Source organism: Formica exsecta, unplaced genomic scaffold, assembly GCF_003651465.1.
Source record: "Formica exsecta isolate Colony F162 unplaced genomic scaffold, ASM365146v1 scaffold690, whole genome shotgun sequence".
NCBI lineage: Eukaryota > Metazoa > Arthropoda > Insecta > Hymenoptera > Formicidae > Formica > Formica exsecta.
This window is the reverse complement of record NW_021853456.1, coordinates 17,742-31,052: the sequence shown is the minus strand read 5'-3', so window position 1 is coordinate 31,052 and position 13,311 is coordinate 17,742. Positions and strand designations below refer to the sequence as shown.

At 43.4% G+C, this 13,311-nt stretch overlaps 2 protein-coding genes across 6 annotated transcripts in view; one reads left to right on the top strand and one right to left on the bottom strand.

Annotated features, from left to right (window-relative positions):
* The window catches only part of LOC115243135 (dachshund homolog 2), a 198,405-nt gene extending 198,226 nt beyond the window's left edge, over positions 1–179 (bottom strand). For 3 of the 4 annotated variants that reach the window (XM_029819878.1, XM_029819879.1, XM_029819880.1), the window contains exon 1: positions 1–169. This exon is cut by the window's left edge and continues 755 nt beyond it. In XM_029819878.1, coding sequence (XP_029675738.1) covers positions 1–30 — 30 coding nt within the window. In that variant the 5' untranslated portion in view covers positions 31–169. The other variant, XM_029819883.1, reaches the window with a different exon arrangement.
* A 12,274-nt stretch (positions 180–12,453) lies between these two features.
* Positions 12,454–13,311, top strand: part of LOC115243134 (5'-AMP-activated protein kinase subunit beta-1) — a 2,063-nt gene continuing 1,205 nt past the window's right edge. Inside the window, exons 1-2 of one of the 2 annotated variants that reach the window (XM_029819876.1) lie at positions 12,454–12,729; positions 13,069–13,272. In XM_029819876.1, coding sequence (XP_029675736.1) covers positions 13,084–13,272 — 189 coding nt within the window. In that variant the 5' untranslated portion in view covers positions 12,454–12,729; positions 13,069–13,083. Of the gene's footprint in view, positions 12,777–13,068; positions 13,273–13,311 lie in introns of both variants that reach the window. The other variant, XM_029819877.1, reaches the window with a different exon arrangement.

Sequence of the window (13,311 nt, the reverse complement as noted above, 5' to 3'; positions counted from 1 at the left end):
GGAAGAGCTGTCCATCGCTCCGTGATCCATGGAGGATCGGAAACGCGCGTCCCGGTTCTTCCTCGTAGAGACGACGAGACACTCCGCCACGTCCTTGTCGCCAGCGATACGGTCCGTGTCTCTGACGTTCAATGTCGTCACTGTGTTCGCCCGTTGGCGAATATCGCGGTGCGACTCGAACGTAGTCCGATCCTCTTTGTAAGCTTTCTTCGGCGATAATTAACGTGTTCCGATCGATTTACGATTTTAAAACTTCGCTATACTAGCACTCTTCAAACGTGCCGCTTATCACTGCAAGTAAGCGTTGCGCGTCTCGGCACAAGTCAAACCGCACGATTTCTTCAGTCCTCACACGCACGTGAACCTCTGTGTCCATAACAATTTTTTAGTCCACCACGCGGATATCTGATTTTCACCGATCCATCGCGAAAACGTTTAACTCGATAGCTTGCTCGCAACAGTAACTACGACGACGACAATTGTTGCGTAAACGACAACAACAGTCCTCGGCACTGAGTTTGTCAACGAGACGTAGCAACTTGTTCACTAGCTCACGACGATGATGTCTTCATATCACAACAAACGGAAAACGGCTACACCACGACGATTACACCGGGATAAAAGACACGCGAAAATACGAGAGAACCGCAACGTGTATACGAGATATGACTATGATAATGTCAATGATGAGATGACAGCGAGGATGACGACGACGACGACGACGACGACGGCGACGACGACGGCAACGACGACGACGACGGCGACGGCGACGGCGACGGCGACGGCAACGACGACGACGACGACGGCGGTGGTGGCGGCGGCGACGATGACGACGGAGGCGGCTGCCGCGGTAACTCGCAGGGACGCGCGTCGCTCGTTCTCAAAGTAGCAAACGCTCTCTCGGTCGAGTCGGGAGTATTTCCCTACCCAGTCACAGATGTAATAAATAAAAACATCAGTGGGAGCCCGACAAACGGGGAGGATGGGCGTTCTGTGCGCACAACCGACTATCCGGTTGGCGGAGCCACCAGGGCGGCTGTTCTCGCTATTGGACGGCAGGCTAACACTGTCTACGCCTTTCAAACCTTCCCTCCGGGTGGCGGCGGTTCGGCCAACCGCCCCCCGCATCCCCCACTATTTGCCAACCTCTGCCACCGACGTGGTAGACGACGACGACGACGACGACTACGCCGACGAGGACGGTTCCGGGGGCTACCAACACAGAGGGACACAACCAGACGCAGACGCGCGGAGAGCCTGAGGACAGTACGACTGGAACGTACCGGCGGCGCGCGAGTGGGGGAATTCTTCTTTTACTCTCGTCGGGTTTGTCTTCTTTCGCGTTGCGGGTCTTACGTTCTCTTTCCTGCCTCGGCGCGCGCTGTTTCTCCTCGCCCCACTCTCTCTTTTATATCTTTCACTCTTGTCTCTTATTCGCGTGCTGTTCTTCTCTCGGGCGCCTTACTCAGTCTTCTGACTCGGCTCTTATTTCTCTTCTTCCTTTGACTGTCCGCATCATTTCCGTCATAGTGTTTCGTTTGTGACACCTCCGCTTCATTATGTATGATCATGTAATTCTTCATGTTTGACAATTCTTTACTTTTAATTTGTTTTATATTATTTTTATTCCTCGCTCTTCTCTCGGTTTCTTTTTATTCTCGATTCTCTAAAGTCATATGTGCAATTCTAATCTTTTTTTCATTTTTTCTTATCTTTTTGATTATTCTCGTCTCTCCGCCCTCCTCTCACATCGTATCTCGCCGCCCTCACATTTTCCAGATTCGCACTCTCTCGTGCGACCAGCCGTCTCTGCCTTCTGTGTATATGTTTTCTTCTTCGCTCGCTCCCGTCTGCCCTACTCTCGCTTTATCTCTTTCTTTCGTCATCTCCCTCTGCGTTAGGCGCGCACACACGTACTGTCCGCGTCTCTATCTCTCTCTCCCTCTTTCTCTCACCGTTCCCTGTCCCTACGACGAAGAATGTCGCCAACGTTCGAATCGATCGCTCGCTTTCGCGTGCGCTGCCTCCCTTCTTCACCCTTCTGCCATCCGCAAACCCACTCTCCCTCTATCTCCCCCCCCCCTCCGCTTCTCTCTCTCTCTTTCCTCTACTACCTCGTTTACCTCCTCCTCCCCCTCCTCCTCAACCTTCTCCACTACCCTCTCCTACTCTTTCCTCAGATCTCCTCTACCATATTCGCCATCAGCATTACACGCGCGCACTTATTTCTTCTGTAGGTAACTCCGCTTTCCTTGCGATCTCTCTCCTGCTTCACCACCCCCTTACGCCTTCGCCCACCCTTAGTCCATCTACCCTCTCTCCGCGCCGTGCGCGCCTCTGTGTTTCCTCCGCCTCTCCATCCCCACCAGACCGACACACAGGATAGTCTACACTCTCCGACACGGTTAGGGTATGGGTGCTTAATATCTTTGTGCCATACCCAAGGCGCCCGTATCCGCCGACAGTTCGTGGAGGTGAATTTTGCCGCGATCGAGTACCTCGATTCGCGGGACAGAGATGAAAATCACAAGTGCCAAACGAGTACGAACAATTTTTATACGAGAAGATGCAACGAACGAAATGATTTATTTTTTCAAAAATAGACGCAAACGTATCGCTGATTAAAAATAACTCGAATAGAAGAGCAGCCACATGATCGTATTCGCATGCTGAATAACTTTACGCTGTGCGAATAGGTTTATACTATATGAAATGTTTATCGAAAGTTAGATCAAAGAAAAACATTAACTTTTCCTCTTGATGAGCTTTAATCCGTATCTTAAACGCGGTTCTCGGCTCCGTTCAAGCGAAATGCGAAAAACATGCGACAGGGATGATTCGCGGAGACGGTCTCCGATTATCTCGTCATAGACGCTTCGTGGCTGATAGCAACAGGAAGGGAAACAAGTCTAGCGTTCTCTCCTCTCTTTTGGCCAGTCAACCCCTCATCGTCCCTCGTCGGCCCGGTGACCCAGATTCGCTAGGGAGACCCTTCGCGATGCAAGTATCGTCGTATGTGTTTATATCGATACGTTCGCGAGACCACACATACACGCATAGATACACGCATAGATACACGCAACACAAATACAAGTATGCGCATGCATACTTACACACACGTGTATAGATTCTACGGTCCGTAAATACGTTTACTCAAAACAGCTGATCTCTACCTCGTAGATTTCGAAACGAAGCAAAACCCTCTGGGCTTATCTTTCATTGAGCACGGGCGCGTACAAGCGAAAAGCTCGATCATTATTTCTACACTTGTAAATCCAGCTTGCGTGCCAGTCGACGTAAATTCCTTTCATCCTATACGTTAATTGATATTTTGCATTTTTTACACGAATCATAATTAATTACTCCGCGTAGTATTCAAGCGCAGAAACGCTTGATATCTCGCAAACGTGTCTCAGATATACATAGATGTATCAGATATATTACGATCAATATTGCATTGTAATTATACACATAATTGCGCACACATAATAGATTCGCTGCTAACTATACGCTAATAACCTGAAAAAAAGTTTATAGCAGACAAGTTTGCAAGAGCGATATTATTGTAATATCGAAACTGCTGAATAAATACAATAAAGCGCGATACGAGATAAACCATAGTCGGGTCTATCGACAAATATCTAGACTCGAATAATTTTTCCAGAATGGAATAAGAATCATCCTTTGTCTTGCGAGAAGACAATCGATCATAAGATCGATGTGCGTGGTCCGGACAAGTCGGTGGGGTCGAGAGAAGGGGGGGGGGGGCAACCAGTAGGGGACCGATGTTTGCCGCGACCCAAACCACGTCCAATTAGTGGAATTAATACCGGCTGGGCTTTGGGGGAGCTAATGCCTCTGTGTGTGCATACCTACGGGTATGCGCGCCGATGACTGCACTTTCCTTCGTGCGTAATGAAGGACAGTCCCGTCGTCGAACCTATACGTCGATGCATTCGCTCGTGGAAACGCGATCACCACCGGCCTCCTCTTGTTCTGCGGTCACCGATGAAATTCCGTAACTCTACAGATTGTGCGACGGTACTCCGTTGAATCGTTAAGAAACTCGGCTAGTTAATTTTATCACTCGGTTATCACGAGAAAGATTTGAAATAAACGGATCATCGAGATATGAAATTCTAAAACATTACGCGATGGACCATAATTGCAAAAATGATAACAAACGTCAATCGTCACCATACCTTACGCGTATCTCGTTATGTTATGTTTCTCGAAAAGAGAAATCGACAAATTGTCAGTAGATAAACGTCTGATGTAGATAAACGAGATAATCTATATAATTAACGATAAATTTTCCTAATCCATTCTTTAGAGCATTTCAGAGACTGTCAATTATCGGAAATTTATTTCGGATATTACGCTCGATGGCACGCATATCGTTTCTTCGCACTCTGTTTATCGTCTCTCTCTCTCCCTCTCTGTCTATTTTTCGAAAGCACACCGATATCGCTCCTGCTTTTCGCGTTTGGCGCGAGGCTTGGCACGATGGGGAACGAGCGCCGGGCATTTTCAGACAGGCCACCGTGTGATACGCATTGTTCGTCCTGGACGTCGCCGCCGTCGCCACCGTAGTCCCTGTTACCGCTCGTTGCCCACCCCGCTACAGATACGCGCTTAGCGCAACACGGTGTGTTTGCATCGTGCATAGCTGTTACGTAACCCTCGTCATTGTTTGCGCATCGTCGTTACACGCCTATATGGAGAGAGGGAGGACGGGGAGGGTGGTGGTCACTCTCTCACCGTTGCGAACGAAAGGCGGATGGAAAAAAAGAAGCGCCCGCGCGCGCCAACGGATTTTTGCTCGTCTCGCATATAGAATACGAGCGCATCTAGACGCAGCCGAGCAGAGGACCCGCGTCGGGAGGACCGCATCGAGAACAGGCCCGATTGCACTTTTCGATGTTCATACCGTGCGCACGGTCGTCGCGTATTTTCTCCCTCTTCCAGCCTCTTATGCGTTTCACCGTTGGATAAACTCCCGCAGTGGATGAATATCGATCGTCACGAAGCGCTCTCGTTGGAATATGTATCGTGCGAATGCCAATTCTACCGTTTTAATTTTGCATTGGCACGCGGCTATTGGAATCACAATCGCAGAATCAATCGGTACGCCGTAGCCAAATTTGTCCGTTCGCCGGGCGAAAACAACAAGCGAGCGATATGCAAACGAGCGAGTGTCGACGGAGAGAGATAGTGAGGGAAAACGAGCGAGCGAGCGAGACGCGGAGGGTGGGATGGTTTACATTTTCCAGATTGAAATGTTAACCCAGTAGAAAGGTGGTCGGCGTGCGTGTGCATTACGGCCGATAACCCGATAACGCCGAGCCGCGTCGGTGTATGCATCACGCCCTTACATCCAGCATCCCCGTTCTAGTTCGCAATGAAGCAATCACCGTCGATAAGCATTGTACAGATCCGGCACAATGGACAAGACTTTCCAGCCGCCCTGCCTCTCCCCTGCCCTCCTTTATCCGAGCCACCATATCTCTGCCTCCCTCTGCCTTCCTATGCCGATGAAATCCCGGCGTAATCTTCCGTGATCGAATAGCCGTCCGAATTATAAACAGAAACGATCTCTTAATTTCTTTTCTATCGTTGCCATCGAAGTTTTCTTTTAATCGGTGTATCGAAACGCGACTTACCACTCGAAGCGATATTAAAATTATTAATAATACTTTACTCGACAAAGACATTAATTTTAACGAGTGAAACTTCGAGTCGTTTTTGTTTTTTATTTTAAATATCGACGACATTTTTTTGCATTGGAAACATGACGAGATTAAACGCAAAAGTTATTGAGGAGACCTATGTTTTATGATCGCTTCATCTGACGCGCTATATAAGTAGTGGCCTATTTGCATACAAGCCTCCCCCTCTCTCTCTCTCTCTAAAGTTATTGAGGAGACCTATGTTTTATGATCGCTTCATCTGACGCGCTATATAAGTAGTGGCCTATTTGTATACAAGCCTCCCCCCCCTCTCTCTCTCCCCCGTGGTTAAGATTAAAAAATCAATCGTGGATAAAATTGCCAAGAGTGTAATGTGAAATTTAATTGCACCGACTAATAGAATATGCACGATCGAAACCACGATCGAAAGTGTTTCTCTCGCAGACAAGTTGGTGGGGAGAAAAAAAGTGATGAGAGTCCAAATAAAGTAGACAAAGGGGCGCGATGAAAAACGACGGCAATTTTTCTCGATACCGATGTCGGCGTTCGGTTTTTCACTGTGGCTTGCGCGCAACTAATTACCCGTATGCCACGTGTTATTATAAATAGCCAATCGTTACCGGCACAGCCGCATTCACGATTCGCCCATAATGGCGTGTTATCGGATAAATAAAACAGATAGCCGGGAGAGAGGGTGCGCCTCGATTATACGTCGGCATCCCCTGCAAACGCAGCTCTCTACTCGCGCGGCCCGCAATTTCTCGTTATTATTTTAGCACATTCAGACGCGATAGATACACATTTGCGATAGATACACAAATTGCGGCGCGCATGCTCGCGCAAGCATTATCTCCTGCATAAGACACAGTACCATTGCATTGGATCGTAATGAATACATGTCAAATACGAGATAAATAGATAAATAGATATAATAAATAAATGTCTAGATAAATATCACTGATAACGAAAAGTTATAAATGCCATTTTTTACTAATAATAGCACGAAATATGTGTACCTTAAATTTCATATATTATACTTTGACATAATTAAGAAATTCGCTACATTTTATTATTTTGACGAAAAGCTAAATCTTGATAAAACGAATTTGTCGTTGATATTGACGGCAACGGTTGTAAAATGCGTCTCTCTGCGACACACACGGGGTAGTATAGTTTTCGCCACACGCGGTATTCAAGCTAAATACATTAGAAAGCTCATTTAAATACGACACAATGGCGAAGCCGGGCGCCGTGTCGTCCGGATAAATTCGTCGGCCGAAGTAATACTGTCCATCGTGTTTCCTGACGCGTCATTCTCGCGCGAATCGATATCGTCGCGTCGTGCAACCACGGGGAAACTCGGTCGTTATTCGAGATCGCGGTACAACCGGCAACCGATTTTAATTACTTTAACGACATTTATCCATTCCCGAGCGACGATGGCGGGCGAGCGGCATTTTCGGCGGTTGCGCGAGCTCGACGTCAATACTTTCCCGTGGCAAACGCCGCGGAAGACAATCGCGTTGACACCCCGTGATGGATGTCCCGCCTGCTCAAAATACCCCCTCACAGTTTTCCCGCCAATAAAGCCCATTGTAAATGCGAACTATTCGAAATATTAGATCGGCACAGCGATTACGGCTCGTTCAGTCATCGCCGTTGACGCACCGTAATCCTTTCCCACCTCTCTCTTCCCGCACCGCACTTTCGCGCTCCGTTTTCGCGCATCCTGCTCTCGCCGCACAGTGAAAAAAAAAAGATCATCGTTCTCTTCTTTATACTATTCGAGCATAGCTTATAGAAAAGTTTAGGGGAAACATCTTTTCAGCTTTACCATATAACATTTAGCATCGAAAACAATGACGTGAAATGATGCGAATTTTAGATTCTATATTATCACGATTATTTATATTTCTTTCATTTCTAAAAACGAGATTCGCGGTAACCAGTGCTAACTCTTCCAGCACTCAAAAAAGTGGTATTGCAACTACAGCAAAAATTTTCTGGGTGCGCAAAATTGCAACCGATTTTAATTACTTTAACGACATTTATCCATTCCCGAGCGACGATGGCGGGCGAGCGGCATTTTCGGCGGTTGCGCGAGCTCGACGTCAATACTTTCCCGTGGCAAACGCCGCGGAAGACAATCGCGTTGACACCCCGTGATGGATGTCCCGCCTGCTCAAAATACCCCCTCACAGTTTTCCCGCCAATAAAGCCCATTGTAAATGCGAACTATTCGAAATATTAGATCGGCACAGCGATTACGGCTCGTTCAGTCATCGCCGTTGACGCACCGTAATCCTTTCCCACCTCTCTCTTCCCGCACCGCACTTTCGCGCTCCGTTTTCGCGCATCCTGCTCTCGCCGCACAGTGAAAAAAAAAAGATCATCGTTCTCTTCTTTATACTATTCGAGCATAGCTTATAGAAAAGTTTAGGGGAAACATCTTTTCAGCTTTACCATATAACATTTAGCATCGAAAACAATGACGTGAAATGATGCGAATTTTAGATTCTATATTATCACGATTATTTATATTTCTTTCATTTTTAAAAACGAGATTCGCGGTAACCAGTGCTAACTCTTCCAGTGCATATTTTACGCGCTGTTACATACTAATGCGTACATAGCGGAAACTATGTAACACATTTAAAGATTTTTAATATACTACTAATAAAACTATCCAACTAACTCCGTCGCGCTATTATTCACAATTAAATTATTAAAGTGCGATAAAATTTCTAAATCGCTCGTAATTATAACGTGCGGGGCAAAAGCGCCATTGGTTCTCCTAGCCGCGGAAGCCTTATTAATCCGAAAGTCTAACGAGATGTTGAAACACATTGTGCTGATACTATACCTACTATTACGTTCGAATCGCGAAGGCTACTCTTCTATCAAGAGCGGGCAATCTGACATACCGCGCGCTCAATGAACAGCTTACATTGATATTTCAGCAACCGGGCGCGTAAGCAGAAAATCGCGTGCGCCACTGTAAGGCGATATTACGACACGGCATCTCCCGCGCGTTGCACGCTACACGCATTATAATATCCTCTACGATATAAAAAAAAAAAAATAAATAAATCGCGAAGTACAAGAAAAACCGATACGAAGACGAGACGCTTCTCATCTCGAAACGTTTTCGTGTCTTTGGATTGCCACGCTACTCTGACGTGGAGATTGTTTGGATTGTTCTTAATCTCCATTGTAATTGCACGCGCGACCGCTGGGAACTGACCGGCCAATTTTGAATTTGGATTGTCGGGCCCGATGATGGATCGGCCTTTTGTACGCGGCGCTGATGATACCTCGCAGATGTATCGTATACCGCACCCTTTTCGGACGAAACCACTTGCCGGTGATTATCGATTAAGCGCATGCACACACCGCCTCTCACCGATCCTTTTCCTCCGCCACCCCCTGTCTTGGTCCTCCTTTTTTCTCTCCTCGAATACGCTTTGGTATTTTTTTTTTTTTATCTCGAACGCTCGACATCTGGCTTAGACGACTTTTGAGACCCGTTACAAATTTACGATCCTCCGTCAGTCGATATATGATGAAATCGATTGGTTTTATAATGTATAATTAAAATACATCGAAAGTGAATATAAAAGCCAATTTAATTTCTTAGGGGATTTTTTTTGTAATTTATATAATAATGATAATAATAACTCTTTCTTAAGCACAAATGAAAAAATGTAAAAAAGCATTAGCCAAGTTTGATACAAAAAATGCGCGCAAAAAGAAATGATATATTATTTAATAATATTATTATGAAATCTAACTTGAAAAAAAATCTTATTTTAGAATTTAGTATGATCATATATCGCACGCGAGCGTGAATTTTTTTTAATTCAAAATTTCACGAATTATTCTATAGCGAAATAAATATATCTTCTGATAATTAATAATGTATATCGTAGATATTATTGTCGTGCTATTAAAATACAACGCTATACAAAATCTTCGAGTTCTTTCTACAAATAAATATGTCCATCGAGAATCGTGATAAAAATTAATCACGATGGAATATATAGCAAACGTGCCAATTGTCAAAAAATACGAACAGATGTTCCCACTTTAGATAATCCTAGCCTTTTACATTAATCTAATCAGCATCACTAAATAAAGAATACATTTAATAATCAATATATACCGCATGTTGCATAAATGAAATCTATGTTATCACGATAAGTGAAATATCAGTGATTTATCGTCACTGGGCAAAAAGTGTCTATTGGTTTGTCAACTGGGTAAAGCATTTTAAATCTTAAATAATTGCATCGGAAAAAAATTAATGTATAATGATACGATATTTTCGTATTTTATGCAAAGATATGATTCAATGCAATTTATAATTGTAGCTTGCAATTATATGATTGCAATTTAATATTATATGTTTTAATACGTTTTTATTAATATTAAACTATAAATGTATATTAAATGTATATCAATATATATCATCATGCAGACGCAACGGGGATACTTTTACAAGTTGCATTTATGTATTAAATTGCGATTACAATTGTCAAGATAAAAAAATAAATAAACATTGTGATTATATTTGAAATTCGGGAATCTCTCGAATGCCTGATTCGTTTCGGAATTGAATAATATTGTAATATTTTGCCATCCATAAGAATCACGTGCGTTTGGCCTGGCCACAGGCCGCGGTAGCGAAGTAGCTGCGCAATTTTGTAAAATACCGTAACCGTAATTACTGTTATTGCAGGATATTTAATACACGGGGCACGTTTTTACTCGCGGTCCAACCCCTCTGATCAATCCTCGCGGCCGCGAGCAGAGCAATAGAACCACGGTATAAGCACTCTCGTAGCCGCCGGCTACGAAGGACGAAACACGCCCGAGGTACTTTCGGCTTTATAAATAATAAATTCGCGTAGGAAACGGCGAAAAAAAAATTGACGACCGGAAAGGAGATGAGGGGGAGATGAAATTGAGCGTGTGAAAGGGAGAAGGGAAAGTAAAAATGTGCGATGAAGAAAGATCTGACGGCCAATATGTTTACCGTAATTTTAGCATAAACAACATCTTTTACGAGTTAAAAAAGCGCGTTTCAATAATTTTTATAAGAAAATATAAGCAATTCAATCTTTTTAATACAATTCTTTGTAAAAGAATAAAGAGAAAATATAAACGATAATTTATTTCCGAAACGAATTAAACGATTCTCGAGCATAAACCATGTGTTATAATTTTTAATTAATTGTTACGACACACGCAGAAATTCTAACTGATGCTACGCTCTGACGCTGCAGAGATAGCATAGTTACGAAATACATCGATACTTGAATGTGATGGAAAATTTTACATTATTTAATTTGTATCTATAACGTTTTTGTATTGAAAGCCGAAAAAATGAATGTATTTCGTTTTCTGCGCCGTAACGAGGTAGTATACACGAGCACGTGAAATGAATTTACTCACTAATCGTACACAGTCTCTGCCACCATCTGCCATCTAGCGGTGTCCACTGCGACTGTCCTGCTCCGAAACCCTGAAGAGGAAGACTTCACACGATCGGTACGACTGTCGGTATAATGCAATAATACTCGCGGCCACGCACACGAAATGACACGATGATCGTCCGGCATTTTACTCGGCACTCCCCGGTATCCGGCTAGTTTTATTCATTTGAGCGAAATCACTTCACGTAGATTAGGAATTATCACGACGCGGCGCGAAACGAACACCGAATGCGCATACACACTCGTTCAACGGTCAACGGAAAATTCTCGAAGCGAGTTTAACGCAACGATACCGTCGAGACGCGGCTACAATCGCGGAATCAATATGAAACGATGATCGAGCGACACTAATTCGACACTCCCGACACTCATTCATACTCGAGATCCATTTCCGACGATGTAAAAAAACGGGAAAATCGCGGAGCCCGTGCGATGCGACGATATCGAGACGTGGCGTGAGACAAACGTGCCATCTGCGCGTGCGCAATACATTTCTCGGACTTGAAATTCTTTCGCGCCGACACAACGAATATTCGCGACGCCATTCACGATGACACGAGGGTTACAATCGCCGAATCAACATGACACAATGATCGGGCGACATTAATTCGACACTCCCGACACTCATTCATACTCGAGATCCATTTCCGACGATGTGAAAAGCGGAAAAATCGCGGAGCAAGTGCGATGCGACGATATCGTCGAGAGCGACGCGAAACAAACATGGCGTCTGCACATGCGCAATACATTTCTCGGGGTCTTGAGATTTGTTCGCACGGACACGACGGGTATTCGCGACGCTATTCATGATAACACGCGGCTACAATCGCCGAATCAACATGACACGATGATCGAGCGACATTAATTCGACACTCCCAATACTTGTTCGGACTCAAGATCCACTTCCGACAATATGACAAACGAGAAAATCGTGAAGCGAGTGCGATGCGACATCATCGCGATATGGCGCGAAACAGACATGGCGTCTATGCGTTAAATTTGAATTATAAAGAATATAATTAATACTTTCTATTTATTCTTCATTAACAATATTATTATATTAATTAATTTACTATAAAATATTCTCTTTTACATATACACGCGTTATTACACATTTGATGCGCTTTTAATAAATTAAATCGCAAAAATATGCATAGCTTCGCAATTGGTGAGCAATTTACTGAAATCGACTTTATCGATGTAAGATATCGGCGGTTTTTCTTGAAAATTCTACAATATCGATATTTGATAATAAATTTAACTCTGGTGATAAAATTGCGTGACATTGAAAGAGAGAGAAAGAGAACGCGCGCACAGTATACAACTACAATCAAAATACTTTATTCACAATCAGTTTTATTGTTTGTTCCGCGAATGGTCTTCAAGTGCACGCGCGAGCAATCTTAAATATTTGTAGAAATAAAATCATATCGAAATTTGCATTGAAATTCGTTCAATCTAACTTTAACATTGCCAGCAAATGTTTACATATCCGTTCGTCATTAATGCGTATATTGAGTAACTAAAAGGATCATTGCAAACGAGTGAGTAATGTTATTGTTTCATAGAACACTTGTGCTGATATTCCCAAGTACATATATATATATGAGTTTATAGAGATATATATACATTTATAATATTCAGATTAAATAATACTCAACATTAAAAATAAAATTTTTCCGAACTTAAATATATATTTTTATTTTCTCATAGAAAGGGACGTAGTACTATTGTCAAATAGTACTATTGTTAATAACCTATGAAATTTCAGTGTATCTTTCTATGTTATATTCATATGTATATGACTATCTAATATTTCTTTGCTTCGAAATTTTAGATAAAGTAAAAAGTGTAAAATCAGATTTCTCTTTGTATTTGTTAAGCCTTTAGATACAATAATGGGTAATGCGGGAAGCAACCAGCCTGTCAGCCAGCATCATGGAAATGTAACAAGCAGAGAGCATCGACGTAACAAAGATCATCCTCCACCCTCTCCAGGAAAAGAAGGCCAAGCATTTGTGTTTGAGAAAAAACCCAGTCTTCTCTTTCACTCTTCCCAAGAAGAAGAAGAGCCATATTTTTCAAAAGTAACATGAAGAAATATTAAATTAATATATATATATATA